The 22,852-nt window shown below is 36.7% G+C and overlaps 1 protein-coding gene across 1 annotated transcript in view; it reads left to right on the plus strand.

The window, feature by feature from the left end:
* The window catches only part of AP4E1 (adaptor related protein complex 4 subunit epsilon 1), a 66,260-nt gene extending 44,539 nt beyond the window's left edge, over positions 1–21,721 (plus strand). The window contains exons 16-21 of the mRNA XM_082840953.1: positions 4,724–4,847; positions 8,713–8,971; positions 16,439–16,996; positions 18,125–18,315; positions 19,843–20,000; positions 21,033–21,721. Coding sequence (XP_082697079.1) covers positions 4,724–4,847; positions 8,713–8,971; positions 16,439–16,996; positions 18,125–18,315; positions 19,843–20,000; positions 21,033–21,193 — 1,451 coding nt within the window. The 3' untranslated portion in view covers positions 21,194–21,721. The remainder of the gene's footprint in view (positions 1–4,723; positions 4,848–8,712; positions 8,972–16,438; positions 16,997–18,124; positions 18,316–19,842; positions 20,001–21,032) is intronic.
* Positions 21,722–22,852: the final 1,131 nt, after the last annotated feature.

The following is a 22,852-nucleotide window of genomic DNA, read 5'->3' on the forward strand; positions in this document are numbered from 1 at the left end:
CACCTCAATGCATAGGCAAATGCTAAGAGCCATAAAAGGGGAAATCGACAGTAACACAATCATAGTAGGGAACTTTAACACCTCACTTTCACCAATGGATAGATCATCCAAAATGAAAATAAATAAGGAAACACAAGCTTTAAATGATACATTAAGCAAGATGGACTTAATTGATATTTATAAGACATTCCATCCAAAAACAACAGAATATACTTTCTTCTCAAGTGCTCATGGAACATTCTCCAGGATAGATCATATCTTGGGTCACAATTTAAGCCTTGGTAAATTTAAGAAAATTGAGATCATATCAAGTATCTTTTCCGACCACAACGCTATGAGATGATACCAATTACAGGAAAAAAAATCTGTAAAAAATACAAATATGTGAAGGCTAAACAATGCACTACTAAATAACCAAGAGATCACTGAAGAAATCAAAGAGGAAATCACAAAATACCTAGAAACAAATGACAATAAAAACACGAACACCCAAAACCTATGGGATGCAGCAAAACAGTTTTAAGAGGGAAGTTTATAGAAATGCAATCTTACCTCAGGAAACAAGAAACATCTCAAATAAACAATCTAACCTTACACCTAAAGCAGTTAGGGAAAGAACAAACAAAACCCCAAAATGAGCAGAAGGGAAGAAATCATAAAGATAGATCAGAAATAAATGAAAAAGAAATGAAGGAAACAATAGCAAAGATCAATAAAACTAAAAGCTGGTTCATTGAGAAGATAAACAAAATTGATAAAGCATTAGCCAGACTCATCAAGAAAAAAAGGGAGAAGACTCAAATCAATAGAATTAGAAATGAAAAAGGAGAAGTAACAACTGACACTGCAGAAATACAAAGGATCATGAGAGATTACTACAAGCAACTCTATGCCAATAAAATGGACAACCTGGAAGAAATGGACAAATTCTTAGAAAAGCACAACCTTCTGAGACTGAACCAGGAAGAAATAGAAAATATAAACAGACAAATCACAAGCACTGAAATTGAGACTGTGATTAAAAATCTTCCAACAAACAAAAGCCCAAGACCAGATGGCTTCACAGGCGAAATCTATCAAAACGTTTAGAGAAGAGCTAACACCTATCCTTCTCAGACTCTGCCAAAATATAGCAGAGGAAGGAACACTCCCAAACTCACTCTACAAGGCCACCATCACCCTGATACCAAAGGCAGACAAAGATGTCACAAAGAAAGAAAACTACAGGCCAATATCACTGATGAACATAGATGCAAAATCCTCAACAAAATACTGGAAAACAGAGTCCAATAGCACATTAAAAGGATCATACACCATGGTCAAGTGGGGTATATCCCAGGAATGCAAGGATTCTTCAATATATGCAAATCAATCAATGTGATAAAACATATTAACAAACTGAAAAATAAAAACCATATGATCATCGTAATAGATGCAGAAAAAGCTTTCGACAAAATTCAACACCAATTTATGATAGAAATCCTCCAGAAAGTAGGCATAGAGGGAACTTACCTCCACATAATAAAGGCCATATATGACAAACCCACAGCCAACATCGTCCTCAATGGTGCAAGATAAGGTTGCCCACTCTCACCACTCTTTTTTTTTTTTTTTTTTGCGGTATGCAGGCCTCTCACTGTTGTGGCCTCTCCCGTTGTGGAGCACAGGCTCCGGACACGCAGGCTCAGCGGCCATGGCTCACGGGCCCAGCCGCTCCACGGCATGTGGGATCTTCCCGGACCGGGGCACGAACCCACGTCCCCTGCATCGGCAGGTGGACTCTCAACCACTGCGCCACCAGGGAAGCCCTCACCACTCTTATTCAACATAGTTTTGGAAGTTTTAGCCACAGCAATCAGAGAAGAAAAAGAAATAAAAGGAACCCAAATCGGAAAAGAAGATGTAAAGCTGTCACTGTTTGCAGGTGAAATGCTCCTATACATAGAGGATCCTAAAAATGCTACCAGAAAACTACTAGAGCTAATCAATGAATTTGGTAAAGTAGCAGGATACAAAATTAATGCACAGAAATCTCTTGCATTCCTATACACTAATGATGAAAAATCTGAAAGTGAAATCAAGAAAACACTCCCATTTACCATTGCAACCAGAAGAATAAAATATCTAGGAATAAACCTACCTAAGGAGACAAAAGACCTGTGTTCAGAAAACTATAAGACACTGATGAAAGAAATTAAAGATGTTACAAATAGATGGAGAGATATACCATGTTCTTGGATTGGAAAAATCAACATTGTGAAAACGACTATACTACCCAAAGCAATCTACAGCTTCAGTGCAATCTCTATCAAACTACCACTGGCATTTTTCACAGAACTAGAACAAAAGATTTCACAATTTGTATGGAAACACAAAAGACCCCAAATAGCCAAAGCAATCCTTAGAAAGAAAAACAGAGCTGGAGGAGTTAGGCTTCTGGACTTCAGACTATACTACAGAACTATGGTAATCAAGACAGTATGGTACTGGCAGAAAAACAGAAATATAGATCAGTGGAACAGGAGAGAAAGCCCAGAGATAAACCCACATACATATGGTCACCTTATTTTTGACAAAGGAGGCAAGAATATACAATGGAGAAAAGACAGCCTCTTCAATAAGTGGTGCTGGGAAAACTGGACAGCTACATGTACAAGAATGAAATTAGAACATTGCCTAACACTGTACACAGAAATAAACTCAAAGTGGATTAAAGACCTAAATGTAAGGCCAGACACTATCAAACTCTTAGAGGAAAACATAGGCAGAACACTATGACATAAATCACAGGCAAGATCCTTTTTGACCCACCTCCTAGAGAAATGGAAATAAAAACAAAAATAAACAAATGGGACCTAATGAAACTTAAAAGCTTTTGCACAGCAAAGGAAACCATAAACAAGATGAAAAGACAACCCTCAGAATGGGAGAAAATATTTGGAAATGAAGCAACTGACAAAGGATTAACCTCAAAAAGATACAAGCAGCTCAATATCAAAAGAACAAACAACCCAATCCAAAAATGGACAGAAGACCTAAACAGACATTTCTCCAAAGAAGATATACAGATTACCAACAAACACATGAAAGAATTCTCAACATTCAGTGCAGAGGCTGGGTGACTGACTGTCACAGATGCTATTTAAAAGAGGCCTTCTAACCTTGGGATAGAAGGTTAAACCAGATGATTGGAAAGCTTAAAATGAGAGGATATTCTATCTGAAAAGGACCTTAGATTTAGACAGTTGATTTCCAAACATGATTCAGAATCAGAATCACATAGAGAGTTTTAAAATAATGATACAGATTTTTGAGACCTACTCCTATACCTTCTGTAAGTATATCTCTGAAAGCCTGGTTGTATGTATAAAAAGATACGTGAGAGATTCTGTGAAGTCAGCTTGTTCCTGGTTATCAAATCAGCACTTGGAAACTGCTGACCTAGTCTGAACCCTTTACCTGTTTATTAATTAGCCCATTATTTTTTTATAGTGAACAGTCATATCATTCATTTAGCTAACACACAAGCTAATTTATTTAGTACTCTTTGGATTAGGTGCTGTTTCCTTTGAAGGAGACAGTGTAATATAATGGTTGAGAGTGCAGTTCTGGAACCAGAGTATCTGATTTCTCATTTGCCTCTTTCATTTCTTGTCTTTGTACTCTTCGGTGACTTTTTGGCAAGCTCTTTGCCACAGATTCCTCATTTGTAAGATGAGGATAATAATTACAGAAGTTCACATTTTATTTTCTAAGATACTTTTTATGATTTAAGAAGGTCCTTTGTATTATAATCCAGACAGTCCAAAGAGATAATGTGCCAGTTAGGATTAAGTTTAGCTAAATAGCATATTAGAAAACAGAGAAAGCAGGGCTTTATACAAGGCGGAGGGTTATTGCTCTTTTCCATTAATGAAATCCAGAAGTAGGCAGCCTAGTATTGATGATGGTTTTTTATGAACATAAAAGAGGAAGGGAGAGAGGAAGTTTTTTCTTCCAGGAGGATTCCTCCCAGAAGTTGTACACAAAATGTGTATATAATTTCATTGGTCAGAATTCAGTCACATGGCACAGGAGTCTGGAAATGTCATCTCTTTTCTGGGTGGCCATGTACCTAGCTAAGAATTGAAGGTTCTGTAGCTTAGAAAGAAGAGGAAAGTGGATATCGGTATCTGCTCTACCACAATAACAATATGAATTTTATGGCTCTGATTGAATTCATTTGGGTATACAGACGCAAAGGAATCTGAACCTGGGTAAACCTTGTTCTTTGTCAGTAAGGGGGATTTCACATTGAGGGCTCCATCAGTCCATTTGGTACAGGAATGTGCCTAAGAGCATTTTGTTAAACACAAACATGGTCAGGTCTTCATTCATAGTTCATTAAACATTTTTGCATGAGAGCAGCAACTTTTCAGTAGACCTGGTTTATCAGTTGTCTTTCCTAATTGAATTCTTTTTTAGCTTTTAAGGGTGGTAAAAAGAAAAATGAAAGACTGTCTTTGATTAACTAATTGTATGAAGACTGTAGTAGAGATTTAATAAATCATAGCTGCTTTATTATTATTGCTATAAATATTTGATTAGATCATTTCCAAAGTCCCTTCCAGTTTAAAAATTGTCACTGGATTCTAGTTTTCTATTATTTTATATTTTGCTTTTTTTTTTCATAATTTTTGCTTTGTTTTAAATATGAACCTCTGTTGTTGTTTTAAAATTCTAGTTCTCAGTTTTGAACCATATGGACTCTCCTTTTCTTCATCTGGCTTCTCTGGACGACAGTCTCCTGCTGGCATTTCTCTTGGTTCAGATATATCTGGGAATAGTACAGAGACCGGGCTAAAAGAGTAAGTTCCTTTCTTAAAATTGAGAACATGGGAGTGTTTAAATGACTTTACATGTTGAAGGATTCCTGAAAGCTAAATTCTGCATGGGTGGTTGTTTCAGCTGTTTCTGTTTATTGCTCTCGAGGTATTGATAGTGTATAGCCTGTCCTTGTACTTTAAGAGAGCTTGCTTACTTCCAAGACAGTATAGAATGTATACAAGCTTTACACATAGTAATGATGTGTGTGTTATTACTACACATCATGCATACACACACACACACACACATTTTTAAAGAAATGTATCAGAACTCATATACCCAGTGAGGTGACTGTTCATATCATTCTGCATTCCTCATAATATACTTCTTATAACCATCTCATTGGAAGATTGACGAATATATAGATGAACATAAAGATGATGGACTTCACTTGAGAAAGCTGTGTACTTTGTTCAGAATACTTTCAGAGCTTCTTTCCAGCCACCTTGAAAATTGGTGATACATTTTTCTAAATGTCTTAACATGGAGTCAAATCTTCATCCTTTTTAGGTAAATTTTGATTTTGGAAATATGAATAAATTACTAGAAATATGACTTAAGTTAATAAAATGAGATAATATATGTAAAGTGCCTCATACAACCCAGTACGTAATAAATGATTGATAAATGGTAGCTACTAAAATTAATAATTGTCATTGCTATCATTATTGTTATTATCCAAAAGCTGAATTTACTACATAAAATTAGTAGTCAAGCTGGATAACTTTGGTCAGTATACCAATGTGACATAAAGTAATGAAAATGGCTTTCTTGTTTGTGAAGGAGCTTCTTCTAAGAGTTCAAAAATGTTTTGAGAAATGGCAACATTGTTAGAATAAATGATAAAATCTCAAAGGTGACAACTTTGAAAGATGACATTTGAACAGACTCAGTAACCTTATTTTATGTTAGTCTTTGCATTTGTCAGTCTTCCAGTGATATGGTTATAAGAAGTATTTATCAGAAAAATGACACATAGATTATGAGGAATGTAGAATGATATGCTGATTGAAATGGCATAAGTTCAAAATCTCTTTCTTAGCGTTTTTTTCCTGCTCTGTTGACACCCTTTTCTTTCCCAGACATTTAATTTCAGTATTATAAGCATGGGGAGCAGATACGGTTTGTGAGCATGTGATGGTGGTGGTGATAGCAATTAAGTGCCTCAAACAGGGAATAGAGGGGCAAGGGAAGGAGAGACAGAAACCCTCCAAACCCAGGGAGGAAGCGTAGTCCCTTTTGCCTGCACAACAGATGATGGCATCTGCTTTTTTAGTATTGAACTAGGATATGGGGGACTTGACAGAGCCTTGTAAATCCTGTATGTGTACATGTACTACCCTCAGAGAAATGACATTTGGCAAAGCTGCTCAGGAATTATACATATGCTGGATTACCATGAAGTGCAACCTGAGGGATGAATTTAAAATTTCTTTCCAAAGAGGACCACAGCTCACACATTATTTCAGATTAGGAACCTAAGTGGTAATTGGTGAGGTGTATCAGCTTTAGAGAGATGATCATTCTTCTGCAGTCTCTGGCAAGCTGAGAATAAAGTGGGGCAAGCCCAATTTAGCATTTCTTACCTTAAGCCCTATTACAGAGCAGCACCCTACCACAAATGGGAATTTCTAGAGCTCAAAGTACATTCCTAATCTTTTGAAGATTGCTTGGCCATAATCTACATCTGTGTTTGAATGGTCTGATTAAAAACAACACAAAGGTATACCGTATAAAACGATGAATTATAATATTATTGTTGTCAAAATCCAGGCAAAGATGACTTATGTTTAAAAATTTTTTATGTTATGTTTCATATCATAAAGAGGCATATTTTGTGTATGAAATGGTTTTATGCTGCTCTCTTATTTATCTACCTCCTTTTTAGACTTTCTGTATGTAATGCATGACAGTGAAAATTTATGTTGATAATAGGCATGTATTCAGGCTCCTTTTTCTTCCCCTTCTCATTTTTGCCTGTTATTGTGGCTTGAATTCCCTGGGGAGTGCATTCCAAGATGGAATTTAGCATGCAGAATATTAAGGAGTGCCCTTGGCATCAACAACTGTGGAAGGAAAGGAAAAGAAGAGGGTTTGGGCAGAGGAAGAAGTTAAGCAATGCAGTGCTAGCAACAGTGTCTGCTGACCCCATAGGAAGCTCTGAAGCTAGAATGGCCCATCTGAGCTGTCCTAAGTTAGGCTAAAATGGGTGGCCAGGACTCTATACTTCTGTTCATCAATTATTGGATATGGGCTGCCCTGGAAAAGGGCATGATCTGCAACTGAGGTGACTCTCTGCAACTGAGGCAAATCCCTAAGGGTGCTATGCTCCTAACAGCTGCGCCAACAAAGTCCTTCATTGAAGGGGGATCTGGATGGAACATCCCAGGGTCTACCACACCTGCCTTTTTTTAGTTAAACTAATATTTGAATCATTTGGGGAGTTGCTCTTTTTTATTCCCCCCCGCCAATAATTAAAGGATATGTTTTGGTAAACAGGGTTACAAAAAACACTGTAATCCTGCTGTGGGCATTCATGAATCCTTTTGAGTTGTTGCTGTTGAGCATCCTAGAAGTGCTGGGGTCATTTTAGGGGTTCCCCTGATGACTTTTTTGTCTGCTCACACAAGATCAACCAGTTTTCTTCTAAGAGGTTTGATAGATAACTAACAGTTTTTTTTGAACTTTTTAGAAAACTCTTTTGGTACCTGAAAGAAAGGGATGAATGAAGATATTTGTAAAGGAACATTCAACAGTAAAATTCATTGAGTAGGCATGGACTAATTCGCTATAGGGCGTTCTTTATTAACATTAGACTTTCTTTCAGCCAGTTGGTACTTAATAGCATTAGTTCTTCACTCAGTATGAAGTATAATGATCTGTTTTTGTTTCTGGCATACTACAGAAAATCAAACTGACCATGATTCCAACAAATTAAAATGAAATAATAATTAGTACAGATATTTCTGAATCCTTCTTTTAGATTCACTTCACGATCTGCCTATCTTGTAGTACAAATTTTAAAAATTCAGTTTTGGATCATGAGAGGGATACTTAAATGAGCCAGTGCCAAGGACACATGGTTCTTATATGAAAACAATAGAGGCAGTCTTTGGTTATTTCAGCCTGCACTTATGATTCACAGCTGTAGCTTTTGGGACAACAGTAGGTGAGACCTAATTCTAATCACAACTTTATTCTTTTTCATCTCAGGTATAAAAAAACTCCTAACCTTCGTGCTTTTTCCAAAAATACTACTGTTTTCTTCTACAGATCAAACTTCATTCACTTTTATAAGTGTACATTTATAATAGTTGAAAGTGTAGCTTGTGCTCACATTAAGAAAACCTTGTGGATTAAAGGTAAATTTACACACAGGAGTAGATTTGAATGATTTTTTTTTTTTTTTTTTTTGCTCTCAACAGGATTTTATGTAGTGAATTTATGTAGTATTAATTCCTTCACTGAGTGATTATAGGTATGAAACTTATATCATTTCTGATCTTTAACCCATCAGAATTAAAGGTATTTTTGAAAAGTCAATAGGTGAAAGGAACTGATTTACAGTAGTTCTATTTTTGGACATCTTATTCAAGGAATTAAATAATCTGAAATTTTTAACTAAGTCTAGAGTTCTGTTGCCTTAAATCTGGCTGGAGAGTTAGGGGAGGTTGGCTATAATTAAAATAAAATCTAAAGATCTAGGTTTTATTTCTGGCACATAGAATATAATATGAAAGCTATTTCTAAAAGGTCATGACAATGATGTGTTTTTAAAAATGCCTCAAGAAGGTAACTATTTAGCAATTATTTAAATTGACTTGATTTCATTATCAATCTCCTTAGGACAAATAGCTTGAAGCTGGAAGGTATAAAGAAATTGTGGGGGAAAGAGGGCTATCTTCCCAAGAAGGAAAGCAAAACTGGTGATGAAACAGAAGCTCTGCCAGTCCCTCAAGAGAATATAATAATGGAGAATGTAGATCAAATTATAACAAAAAACGATCAATCTCAAGCCCTTACCCAATCTAAAGAAGAGAAAGAAAAGCAGCTGCTGGCATCATCATTATTTGTTGGGCTAGGATCAGAAAGTACAATCAATTTGGTAAGTAGTCAGTTATATTCCTTTGAGAATCTGTGTTCCCTGTTTTGAACAAAAAAACTGGCCCTACAAAAGCTCGTGACTGTTATCTATACACATGGTAGGAATGGCTTCCCCAGCTCCAGAGCCACCAGTGACATACCTTTTATATTCCTGAAAGAGAAAATCTAATTGGCTCAGCTTCAGTCAGGTATTCTCTTTACGTGGATGCTTCCCACTAGCTGTCTGTTTTACGTTTGGTACTGTATATATGACCATGCCACTCTCTCACTTTGTCACAGCTTACCCTTCCCCCTCCCCATATCCTCAAGTCCATCCTCTAGTAGGTCTGTGTCTGTATTCCCGTCTTACCCTTAGGTTCTTCATGACATTTTTTTTCTTAGATTCCATATATATGTGTTAGCATACGGTATTTGTCTTTCTCTTTCTGACTTACTTCACTCTGTATAACAGACTCTAGGTCCATCCACCTCACTACAGATAACTCAATTTCGTTTCTTTTTATGGCTAAGTAATATTCCATTGTATATATGTGCCACATTTTCTTTATCCATTTGTCCGATGATGGACACTTAGGTTGCTTCCATCTCCTGGCTATTGTAAATAGAGCTGCAGTGGACATTTTGGTACATGACTCTTTTTGAATTATGGTTTTCTCAGGATATATGCCCAGTAGTGGGATTGCTCTGTCATATGGTAGTTCTATTTGTAGTTTTTTAAGGAACCTCCAAACTGTTCTCCATAGTGGCTGTACCAATTCACATTCCCACCAGCAATGCAAGAGGGTTCCCTTTTCTCTACACCCTCTCCAGCATTTATTGTTTCTGGATTTTTTGATGATGGCCATTTTGACTGGTGTGAGGTGATATCTCATTGTAGTTTTGATTTGCATTTCTCTAATGATTAATGATGTTGAGCATTCTTTCATGTGTTTGTTGGCAATCTGTATATCTTCTTTGGAGAAATGTCTATTTAGGTCTTTGCCCATTTTTGGATTGGGTTGTTTGTTTTTTTGTTATTGAGCTGCATGAGCTGCTTGTAAATTTTGGAGATTAATCCTTTGTCAGTTGCTTCGTTTGCAAATATTTTCTCCCATTCTGAAGGTTGTCTTTTGGTCTTGTTTATGGTTTCCTTTGCTCTGCAAAAGCTTTGAAGTTTCATTAGGTCCCATTTGTTTATTTTTGTTTTTATTTCCATTTCTCTAGGAGGTGGGTCAAAAAGGATCTTGCTGTGATTTATGTCATAGAGTGTTCTGCCTATGTTTTCCTCTAAGAGTTTGATGGTTTCTGGCCTTACATTTAGGTCTTTAATCCATTTTGAGCTTATTTTTGTGTATGGTGTGAGGGAGTGATCTAATCTCATACTTTTACATGTACCTGTCCAGCTTTCCCAGCACCACTTATTGAAGAGGCTGTCCTTTCTCCACTGTACATTCCTGCCTCCTTTATCAAAGATAAGGTGACCATATGTGTGTGGGTTTATCTCTGGGCTTTCTATCCTGTTCCATGATCTGTATTTCTGTTTTTGTGCCAGTCCCATACTGTCTTGATTACTGTAGCTTTGTAGTATCGTCTGAAGTCAGGGAGCCTGATTCCTCCAGCTCCGTTTTTCATTCTCAAGATTGCTTTGGCTATTCAGGGTCTTTTGTGTTTCCATACAAACTGAAATTTTTTGTTCTAGTTCTGTAAAAAATGCCAGTGGTAGTTTGATAAGGATTGCATTGAATCTGTAGATTGCTTTGGGTAGTAGAGTCATTTTCACAATGTTGATTCTTCTAATCCAAGAACATGATATATCTCTCCATCTATTTGTATCATCTTTAATTTCTTTCATCAGTGTCTTATAATTTTCTGCATACAGGTCTTTTGTCTCCCTAGGTAGGTTTATTCCTAGATATTTTATTCTTTTTGTTGCAATGGTAAATGGGAGTGTTTTCTTGATTTCACTTTCAGATTTTTCATCATTAGTGTATAGGAATGCAAGAGATTTCTGTGCATTAATTTTGTATCCTGCTACTTTACTGCTACAAATTCACTGATTATTTCTAGTAGTTTTCTGGTAGCATCTTCAGGATTCTCTATTATAGTATCATGTCATCTGCATACAGTGACAGCTTTATTTCTTCTTTTCCGATTTGGATTCCTTTTATTTCCTTTGCTTCTCTGATTGCTGTGGCTAAAACTTCCAAAACTATGTTGAATAAGAGTGGTGAGAGTGGGCAACCTTGTCTTGATCCTAATCTTAGTGGGAATTTTTTCAGTTTTTCACCATTGAGGATGATGTTGGCTGTGGGTTTGTCATATATGGCCTTTATTATGTGGAGGAAAGTTCCCTCTATGCCTGCTTTCTGCAGGGTTTTTATCATAAATGGGTGTTGAATTTTGTTGAAAGCTTTCTCTGCATCTATTGAGATGATCATATGGTTTTTCTCCTTCAATTTGTTAATATGGTGTATCACATTGATTGATTTGTTTATTGATGAGATATTTGTATATTGAAGAATCCTTGCTTTCCTGAAATAAACCCCACTTGATCATGGTGTATGATCCTTTTAATGTGCTGTTGGATTCTGTTTGCTATTATTTTGTTGAGGATTTTGCATCTATGTTCATCAGTGATATTGGCCTGTAGTTTTCTTTCTTTGTGACATCTTTGTCTGGTTTTGGAATCAGGGTGATGGTGACCTCGTAGAATGAGTTTGGGAGTGTTCCTCCCTCTGCTATATTTTGGAAGAGTTTTAGAAGGATAGGTGTTAGCTCTTGTCTAAATATTTGATAGAATTCTCCTGTGAAGCCATCTGGTCCTGGGCTTTTGTTTGTTGGAAGATTTTTACTCACAGTTTCAATTTCATTTCTTGTGATTGGTCTGTTCATATTTTCTATTTCTTCGTGATTCAGTCTTGGCAGGTTGTGCTTTTCTAAGAATTTGTCCGTTTCTTCCAGGTTGTCCATTTTATTGGCATAGAGTTGCTTGTAGTAATCTCTCATGATCTTTTGTATTTCTGCAGTGTCAGTTGTTACTTCTCCTTTTTCATTTCTAATTCTATTGATTTGAGTCTTCTCCCTTTTTTCTTGATGAGTCTGGCTAATGGTTTATCAATTTTGTTTATCTTCTCAAAGAACCAGTTTTTAGTTTTATTGATCTTTGCTATTGTTTCCTTCATTTCTGTTTCATTTATTCTTGATCTGATCATTATGATTTCCTTCCTTCTGCTAACTTTGGGGTTTTTTTGTTCTTCTTTCTCTGATTGCTTTAGGTGCAAGGTTAGGTTGTTTATTCGAGATGTTTCCTGTTTCTTAAGGTAGGATTGTATTGCTATAAACTTCCCTCTTAGAACTGCTTTTGCTGCATCACATAGGTTTTGGGTTGTCATGTCTCCATTGTCATTTGTTTCTAGGTATTTTTTAATTTCCTCCTTGATTTCTTCAGTGATCACTTCGTTATTAAGTAGTGTATTGTTTAGCCTCCATGTGTTTGTAATTTTTACAGATCTTTTCCTGTAATTGATATCTAGTCTCATAGCATTGTGGTCAGAAAAGATACCTGATACAATTTCAATTTTCTTAAATTTACCAAGGCTTGATTTGTGATCCAGGATATGATCTATCCTGGAGAATGTTGCATGAGCACTTGAGAAAAATGTGTATTCTGTTGATTTTGGATGGAATGTCCTATAAATATCAATTAAGTCCATCTTGTTTAATGTATCATTTAAAGCTTGTGTTTCCTTATTTATTTTTATTTTGGATGATCTGTCCATTGGTGAAAGTGGGGTGTTGAAGTCCCCTACTATGAATGTGTTACTATTGATTTCCCCTTTAATGGCTGTTAGTATTTGCCTTATGTATTGAGGTGCTCCTGTGTTGGGTGCATAAATATTTACAATTGTTATTTCTTCCTCTTGGGTTGATCCCTTCATCATTATGTAGTGTCCTTCTTTTTCTCTTGTAATAGTCTTTGCTTTAAAGTCTGTTTTGTCTGATATTAGAGTTGCTGCTCCAGCTTTCTTTTGATTTCCATTTGCATGGAATATCTTTTTCCATCCCCTCACTTTCAGTCTGTATGTGCCCCTAGGTCTGAAGTGGGTCTCTTGTAGACAGCATATATATGGGTCTTGGTTTTGTATCCATTCAGCCAGTCTGTGTCTTTTGGTGGGAGCATTTAGTCCATTTACATTTAAGGTAATTATCAATATGTATGTTCCTATTCCCATTTTCTTAATTGTTTTGGGTTTGTTATTGTAGGTCTTTTCTTTTTCTTGTGTTTCTTGCCTAGAGAAGTTCCTTTAGCATTTGTCGTAAAGCTGGTTTGGTGGTGCTGAACTCTCTCAGCTTTTGCTTGTCTGTAAAGGTTTTAATTTCTCCATCAAATCTGAATGAGATCCTTGCTGGGTAGAGTAATCTTGGTTGTAGGTTTTTCTCCTTCATCACTTTAAATATGTCCTGCCAGTCCCTTCTGGCTTGCAGAGTTTCTGCTGAAATATCAGCTGTTAACCTTATGGGGGTTCCCTTGTGTGTTATTTGTTGTTTTTCCCTTGCTGCTTTTAATATGTTTTCTTTGTATTTAATTTTTGACAGTTTGATTAATATGTGTCTTGGCGTGTTTCTCCTTGGATTTATCCTGTATGGGACTCTCTGTGCTTCCTGGACTTTATTAACTATTTCCTTTCCCATATTATGGAAGTTTTCAGCTATAATCTCTTCAAATATTTTCTCAGTCCCTTTCTTTTTCTCTTCTTCTTCTGGGACCCCTATAATTTGAATGTTGGTGCGTTTAATGTTGTCCCAGAGGTTCTGAGACTGTCCTCAGTTCTTTTCATTCTTTTTTCTTTATTCTGCTCTGCAGTAGTTATTTCCAGTATTTTATCTTCCAGGTCACTTATCCGTTCTTTTGCCTCAGTTATTCTGCTATTGGTCCCTTCTAGAGTATTTTTAATTTCATTTATTGTGTTGTTCATTGTTGCTTGTTTCCTCTTTAGTTCTTTTAGGTCCTTGTTAAATGTTTCTTGCATTTTCTCTCTTCTATTTACAAGATTTTGGATCATCTTTACTATCATTATTCTGAATTCTTTTTCAGGTAGACTGCCTATTTCCTCTTCATTTGTTAGGTCTGGTGGGTTTTTACCTTGTTCCTTCATCTGCTGTGTGTTTTTCTGTCTTCTCCTTTTGCTTATCTTACTGTGTTTGGGGTTTCCTTTTTGCAGGCTGCAGTTTAGTAGTTCCTGTTGTTTTTGGTGTCTGTCCCCAGTGGCTAAAGTTGGTTCAGTGGGTTGTGTAGGCTTCCTGGTGGAGGGGACTAGTGCCTGTGTTCTGGTGGATGAGGCTGGATCTTGTCTTTCTGGTGGGCAGGTCCATGTGGTGGTGTGTTTTGGGGTGTCTGTGGCCTTATTATGATTTTAGGCAGCCTCTCTGCTAATAGGTGGGGTTGTGTTCCTGTCTTGCTAGATGTTTGGCATAGGGTGTCCAGCACTGTAGCTTGCTGGTCGTTGAGTGAAGCTGGGTGTTGGTGTTGAGATGGAGATCTCTGGGAGATTTTGCCGTTTGATATTACGTGGAGCTGGGAGGTCTCTTGTGGATCAGTGTCCTGAAGTTGGCTCTCGCACCTCAGAGGCACAGCACTGACTCCTGACTGCAGCACCAAGAGCCTTTCATCCACATGGCCGGCCAGCTGTCCCCACGACTGTTGCGGCTTCGGCCACTGGGGCCCCTCCAGAGCCGGTAGCCTCAGTGAGGCCGCCCTCCCCTCGCGCTCCGGGGCAGTTCCGTGACGGCGGAGGGAAGAGACCCCGAGCTGGGAGTGCCAGCTCTGCGGAAACCGACTGTTTCTTTTCTTTAAGTAATTTAACAAAGATGTCTGTCTGGTGTCTTCTGGCTTGTGTTAATTCTAACTAACAGCAGATTAGACAGTGCAGAAGAAAAGGTCGGGGACTTCCCTGGTGGTCCAGTGGTTAAGACTCCACACTCTCAATGCAGGGGGCCTGGGTTTGATCCCTGGTCAGGGAACTAGATCCTACATCCTACAACTAAAGATCCCATGTGCCGCAACTAAAGATCCTGCATGCTGCAACTAAAAGATCCCACATGCTGCAATGAAGATCCCGTGTGCCACAGCTAAGATGCAGCACATCCAAATAAATAAATAAATAAATATTTTAAAAAGTAAAGATCATACACTTGAAGACAAAGTAATAGAAACTATCCTAAATGAAACACAGAGAGAAAGAAAAGACAAAACAAAAACCAACCCAGAGCATCAGTGACCTGAGGAACAATATTGAGCAGTCTAATGTACATCTAATTCGAGTCCCATGGGTACTGGAAATGGAAGTCCTCCTCCCCCCGAAACCCCCAACTTTTAAAATTAATTAATTAATTAATTATGGCTGCAATGGGTCTTCTCTAATTGTGGTGTGCGGGCTCTCTAGTTGCATTATACAGGCTAGAGCACATGGGCTCAGTAGTTGTGGCACATGGGCTTAGTTGCAGTATGTGGGATCTTAGTTCCCCAACCAGGGATCAAACCTGGAGTGCGGAGTCTTAACCACTGGACATCCAGGGAAGTCCCCCAACTTGTTTTCATTTTTGTGTTAATATGATGTTAGTTCTTGTTTTTTGGTTTCTGAATTGAAAGGTAAGAGACAAACTTAGCTGCTGAGACTTGGAAGAGAGCTAGAATTCTGGTTAACTAGAATCGTGTGAAAGATGGCCACTCAGTGTTAAAGCCTCCAGGAGGATGAACTTAAAGTAGACCCAGTCTGCTGCACTGATTCTACATAGAACTTTGTGAGGCAAGGGGTCACTTGAGCCATCACTCTTCTTAGATGGATTCGCAGACATTTCCTTGGGAGGCTTAGCGCAAGAATCACAAGTTTGCTGTTCCCATCTCCTGAGTCTGTACCAAACATCCCTAGTTACTTTTAGAATTCTTTCCTGCCGTGTGTTCCAGTAAGCCACACTAGCTGATTCTTGAGGTGAAGTCAGTTTTTCTTCCCTGTTTATCGACTCACAGGTCATGAAAACAGGATTATTATAGATTACTGAACCAAAGTTTGACCCATCCCTGTATTTGAGGGTATCTTAGCTTCTACAGGACAACTCTGGAAACTCAAAAAATGGCTAGCTTTCTCACTGTTTTTAATTTGTGCAGTTTTGTACTCTAGTTTTCTTAAGTCTAACAAGTTTTTAGAATTGTTCATGATTGACTTTTTGACGTTATTTCTTTTTCTGATTTTATGTGTTTCTAGTGAGAAATAGATTTAGCTTACTTGTTCAAAGTTATGTAGCTGTCAGAATTTTAGGGCTTAACATTTTATTCATCTCTGAATTTTTGTTAATTTTGTTAATTTTGTTAATCTATGCTTTATAGGTAGCAAGTTAGTACATTGCTCATTTGAAATTATAAAAAAAAAGTTTAAAACTCATGACTTAGTAGAATGGTTTCTTTTTCTATTATTATGTTTTATCTTTGCAGCTAGGAAAAGCAGATACCCTTTCTCACAAGTTCAGAAGGAAATCAAAAGTCAAGGAAACCAAAAGCGGGCAAACAACCACTGCTCAAAATATGACCTGTTCTTCCTTTAGTTCTTCATCAAATGTGACTTATGAAGAAGACTATTATTTGGATCATTTGCAGGATAGAGGAGACAAAGAAGTAAAGAAATTTTCTCTTAATTCAGAACTTTTAGATTCTGAGTCACTCACAGAACTGCCCTTGGTTGAGAAAATCTCAAATTGCAGGCTATCTACACCCTCTTTGTTTGCTGATAACAACATGGAAGTTTTTCACCCTCCTCAGTCCACTGCAGCCTCAGTTGCCAATGAAATCTCTTTAGCTGCTTCTTTGTTGGAAGAAACTACTGAACACATGCATTCAGATCTTATGGAGGTCTGTAATAATGAAACCATATCAGTGTCTTCTTACAAAATTTGGAAAGATGAGTGTTTGTTGATGGTCTGGTCAGTTTTTAATAAGAGTGCTTCAGAACTGAAAAGTGCTAACTTAGAAATTGCTCCTGCAGAAAATTTCAAGGTAAGACAATGAATTACTTAATGTTTCTTAGTGTAAGAAACATTACTTAGTGTTTCTGCTGTTGACTCATCTGATGGCTTGTAAATTTCTCCCACATCCTTCTTTCCTCTTTAGCAAAAACAGTGAAAGGTGTGACAGATTGTTTTATTATTTTAAGTAGGAAAAATTTATTCAAAAGAGACAAGGAAACATAATAAAGATGTATTGGGAAAGACTGAGAAAACTGACCCAATTTATTCTATGAGCTAGAATATATTGAATGGGATACTACCTGGGCCTGACCTGGGCAGAAGTTCCTGACTGTAGATGTGCATTAGAATCACCTGTGGAACTTAAAAACACAAAACAAAACCCAATTCAGTTGTCTGAGCTTTACCACCAGAGCTTGAGTAAGGGTGGAGAATGAGAGGGAAAGATTTTTTTTTTTTGCACTCTTCTAGCTTTAAAAATTTGGTGCTAGGGACTTCCCTGGTGGTCAAGTGGTAGAGAATCCACCTTCCAATGTAGGGAAACAGGTTCGATCCCTGGTCAGGGAACTAAGATCCCACATGCCCCAGGGCAACTAAACCTGCGCACCACAACTACTGAGCTCATGTGCCTCAACAAGAGCCCGCATGCAGCAAACTATAGAGCCCGCATGCCCTGGAGCCTGTGCACCACAGCTAGAGAGAAGCCCACGCACCACAGCGAAGAGCCTGCGTGCCGCAGTGAAAGATCCCGCATGCCTTAACGATCCCACATACCTCAATGAAGATCCTGCATGCCACAGCTAAGACCTGATGCAGCCAAAAAAAAATTAATTAATTAAAAAAAAAAAACTGGTACTAGCTAGTATTGAGAGACACAGGACTAGAGTTTAATCTGTTTTTTGTTGTTGTTAAACCATATAGACATTTTCATTGTAATACCATTTGTTACCTAATTCTGACCTATGTATTATTATTTCTTAATTTTCTGTGCTAGTGAATTTTTCTCAAGTGAAGTTGTCAGTTATCTTCATGGTGTGGCTTGTTATTAACATCTCACAATTGTATGCTTTTGTACCACTTCAATTAAATAGAAAATAGTTATTCATATGATAGCCTGTATTGATCCCTTCTTCAATACTTACATTACTTTTATTTACAGATCAGTGAGCAACCTGGATGCTGCTTGCCTGTAATAGAAGCAGAAAGCACCAAAAACTTTCAATACAGTGTGCAGATGGAAAAACCTTTTACAGAAGGGAATCTTTCTGGTTTTATAAATTATCAAGTGATGGATACTCATTCTGTTCAGCTCGAATTTTCAGTAAACTTATCACTATTAGATTTCATTAGGTAAATATTTTTTAGAATATTAATTCAAGTTATTCCTTCATTCAGCAAATATTTATTAGGCCTCTTCTCTGGACAGAGCACTGTACTAGGTGCTAGGGAGTGTAACAACTCAAAACTACACATACCCCTGCATTTAGGGAGTGTTCAGTCTAGGGAGGAGACATCGAACAATCACATAAATGCATGTATAATTGTGAATTGTGCTATGAACAGGAAGTAAATGATATGATGGGCCATTATAGTGTGGGACCTGATATAGGTTCGAGTTGGCTGGTGATCTTGGAGAACTTCCGAGAGAAAGTAATATTAAAGTAATGTTTAAACTGAAATAATTTCAAAGATTCTGCCTGACTTTTTAAAAAGCTTTTAAAGTTTTTTCATTTGTGTTTCATTTATTTGATTAATTCTTTCGTAAAGTCTGTTCATTAAAGTTTTAGAGATCTGCAAGAAAATGGCTCAACAAAGTTACTAAACTTTTATTAGACATACAGTATTTAGTATTTTACTAGCATTGTGCAGTTACCCAAATAATTGAAAACAACCTTTTAACCCTTCTGCTCTTATTTAGTATTATGAATATATTATACTGTATTCAAACATTTTTAAAAATGAAGCCTGCCTGAACCAAGAATGCAGAATACCAATGAATATCTGTAAAAAAATTTTTTAACCTTCACACATCTACCTGTGTTAGACTACTATAATTTTTGCCCATTCTTTAAAGTCTTTTAGTAAGAACATGTTTATAAATCTGTCAGAGTATTTATTTATACCTGTGGTGCTGAAAAGATAGAATCTAGCCTTCAAAAAACTTACATTTTGTGACTATGAAGGTATGTCCCATGGTGAGCATTAGTAACCTGAAGAAACACAACATATATGACACAGACGGTTCTTCTGTGCTTATTAATAAAATCCTCTGTATCTTAAAAAAATATTTTTCCTAATTATAAATTCAATACATAGTTATAAAGATTTAAATGCTATAGAAAAATATAAGTAGAATATAAAAATTTCCTGTAATTCCTCTCAGAGATACCCCATTGTTAACTATTTGATCTTTAATCACCTGAACCATTTAAAAAATACATTTATTAAAATCCTTTCTCTTGGTCCAGTTTGCTTAAGGTGCTAACTCTTTGTATTCTTACTCTTGTACATGGCTTTGATAGAGTATCTCATCCCCAAATCTAAAGTATGCATGAAAGAAAAGTTTTATATTTGAATGATTCATGAAATTACTTGGTGAAATTTTACTGTAATGACTAATAACTCAGAAAAAGAGAGAACTGGGTGATTTATTGAAAAGACATTTGTTCTTTAATAACATTTGCTTTCAGCATTTTCTTCAGGTTGGAGGATAATGGTAAGTATTCTAATCATATTTGGTTTAAAAAACATAGATTTTGTGGGATTTAGATTTACAGTGATTTTTTTTATTCCCATGAGTCATTTGAAATGTATTTGTCTGTTTAGAATCGTTTCATTCTTAATGGACATAAATCTAATTTTAAAAATTATTTTCAGGCCATTAAAAATCTCGACTGAAGACTTTGGTAAACTCTGGTTATCCTTCGCAAATGATGTGAAACAAAATGTGAAGATGTCAGAATCACAAGCTGCTCTGCCTTCTACCTTAAAGGCCCTGCAACAGGAACTAAGACTTCATGTTGTTGACATTATAGGTTTGTAGTGTTCTAAAAAGGCAATCTTGTGTTTATAGGGGCTTTCTTACAATCAGATAGCAAATCAATTCTTACAAGTGTCAGATTTCTTAGAGCTGTATTTCATGTTATGAGTATCTTTCAGATAAGTGTGTTGTTCAGACTTTATTAAAGAATTTTTTTGTGTGGTAAAATATACATAATGAAATTTACCATTTTAACCATTTTTAAATGTACAGATTAGTGGCATTAAATACATTCATGTTGTGCAGCCATTGCCACCATCATCTCCAGAACTTTTTCCTCTTTCCTAACTAAAACTGTACCCATTAAACACTAACTCCCCATTGCCCCTCCCTCTCCAGCCCTTCGCAACCACCATTCTATTTTCTGTCTCTATGAATTTGACTACTCTAGTTACCTCATCTAAGTAGAATCATACAATATTTGTCCTTTTGTGACTGGCTTATTTCACTTATCATAATATCTTCAAGGTTCATCTATATTATGTGTCAAAATTTCCTTCCTTTTTAAGCCTGAATATTGTTCCATTTTACGAATATACCACATTTGTTTATCCATTAATCTTTTGACGGACACTGGGGTTACTTCCACCTTTTGGCTATTGTGAATAACGCTGCTTTGAACATGGGTGTACAAATAAATCTGTGTTTGAGTCCCTGCTTTCAGTTCTTTTGGTTAGATACCCAGAAGTAGAATTGCTGAGTCATATGGTAATTCTGTATTTAATTTTTGGAGAAACTGTTGTGTTGTTTTCCACAGCAACTGCACCATTTACATTCAGCAATGCACAGGGGTTGCAGTTACTTCACGTCCTCACCAACACTTATTTATTTATTTATTTATTTTGATAATCACCATGTTAATGGGTATGAACTAGTATCTCACTTTAGTTTTGATTTGCATTTCCTTAATGATCAGTGATGTTGAATACCTTTTCATGTGCTTATTGGCCATTTGTATATCTTCTTTGTAGAAATGTCTGTTGAAGTCTTTTTGTATTAAAGAATTTCTCACTTTGTTTTGCTGTAGGCAATGAAGGGCTGTTGGCCTGTCAGCTGCTCCCATCCATCCCCTGCTTGCTGCATTTCCGAGTTCATGGTGACATGTTAGCCCTGTGGTTCAGATCCTCCTGCTCTACTCTTCCTGATTATTTACTATATCAGTGTCAAAAGGTGATGGAAGGATCCTAGCAGAAGCTCTGCTTATATTTTACTCCCTCAAAATAAATTGTTTACATAGATAAACTTATTTACCAAAGTAAAAAGGACTCATGGTACTTCTAATGAAAATGGGGATTATTATAAGTGTGGTTTTATGTGTTTTCTTTATGATTCCTGATCAAGAAAGATCCCCAAGAAACTGTACCCCTAACCTTTTACTCAGGATTGTACAGTATGTTTGGGTCCTAAAACAGTGACCTAAGCTAATGTTATAAACTGCTAATGATTTATATATCACTTAGTGTAGAGGGACTGAAAATATTTATTTTGTTATAAATAATTTTATAGCAGATTTACTCTAGTGCTGCCTGATGTATAGTAAATCCAAGTCTCAGTTCTCTGCATTAGTGGAGGGGAGACATGGACTTAATAATCCCAAATCGAATTCAAATTTGGCTTTGGAATGCAATGTATGCTATTTGGTAGGCAAGTCATTCCTTTAATAATGTTTTGCTTAGATCAGTATTGAACTAAGTTGACACAGCACACACTAATAGTTCAGGAGATCCATGAGCATGTTGGATATTGGGGGGATCCAATCTGTGGTACAGTTTTTTTTTTTTTTTTCTTTTTTTTTGTGGTACGCGGGCCTCTCACCGTTGTGGCCTCTCCCGTTGCGGAGCACAGGCTCCGGACACGCAGGCTCAGCGGCCATGGCTCATGGGCCCAGCCGCTCCGCGGCATGTGGGATCCTCTCAGACCGGGGCACGAACCCGTGTCCCCTGCATCAGCAGGCGGACTGTCAACCACTGCGCCACCAGGGAAGCCCGGTACAGTTTTTATTATAGGTAACTTGTTACACATAATTGCAGACAGTTAGGCTATAAAATTTGTTTTCCACTTGCGTTTATTTTTAAAATTCAAAATGAATCACTGTATTCTTGTTTTACAAACTCAGAGCTATTTACAAAATATTGTATAGAAACAAAACCTGTAAGAGCACACAGTACTAAAGCAAACAGGTATAAAAGGACTTTTCAGTTATGGCAAATATCTTAGTTTCCACTTGGGTTTTTTTTTTTTTGGCAAATTAAAATTTGTGATTAGAGTATAAATGGCAAAACCATCTTTCCTGGGCTTTGAATCCACTAGTACTCACTGGATACAACCAGAAGAGTGACTGTCTAAGTATACCATACAGGTTCTTCAGTAAAATATATGATTTTTATGTTATAGTTGTGCCTATATATATATGGCCTTTGACAGAAAAGAGGTTAAGCCTAACATGAATGATAGACCAGAATCTTGAGATTATACATTAATGTTAAAAACTGAAATAGTATTTTATAAAACCTTATGGTGCTGTGGAAAATATTTATTATTTCACTTTTTCTGATACTTCACCATGGAAAGTATTCAGGTAATATAGTTTTAAGGCATTGCAGTTAATACTCTGGTTAATTGGTACTGTTTATCACCTGGGTGTGGAATTGTGGTTTTAGGTTATCTCATTATTAATCATAGCTGATAAAGATGCTGAGGAGATTCCGCAAAGCTGATAGAGTTCATTAGTCATTTGTGTTTAGCATATCTCTCCCTAAAAACAAAAGCAGCATTAAAAAAAATTAATTTATAAGTTACTCCTAAAAAAAAAATAACACGTTAATTTCATGCTTTTGAAAAACATAC

The sequence above is a fragment of the Leucopleurus acutus genome, assembly GCF_964270905.1.
Source record: "Leucopleurus acutus genome assembly, chromosome: 1".
NCBI lineage: Eukaryota > Metazoa > Chordata > Mammalia > Artiodactyla > Delphinidae > Leucopleurus > Leucopleurus acutus.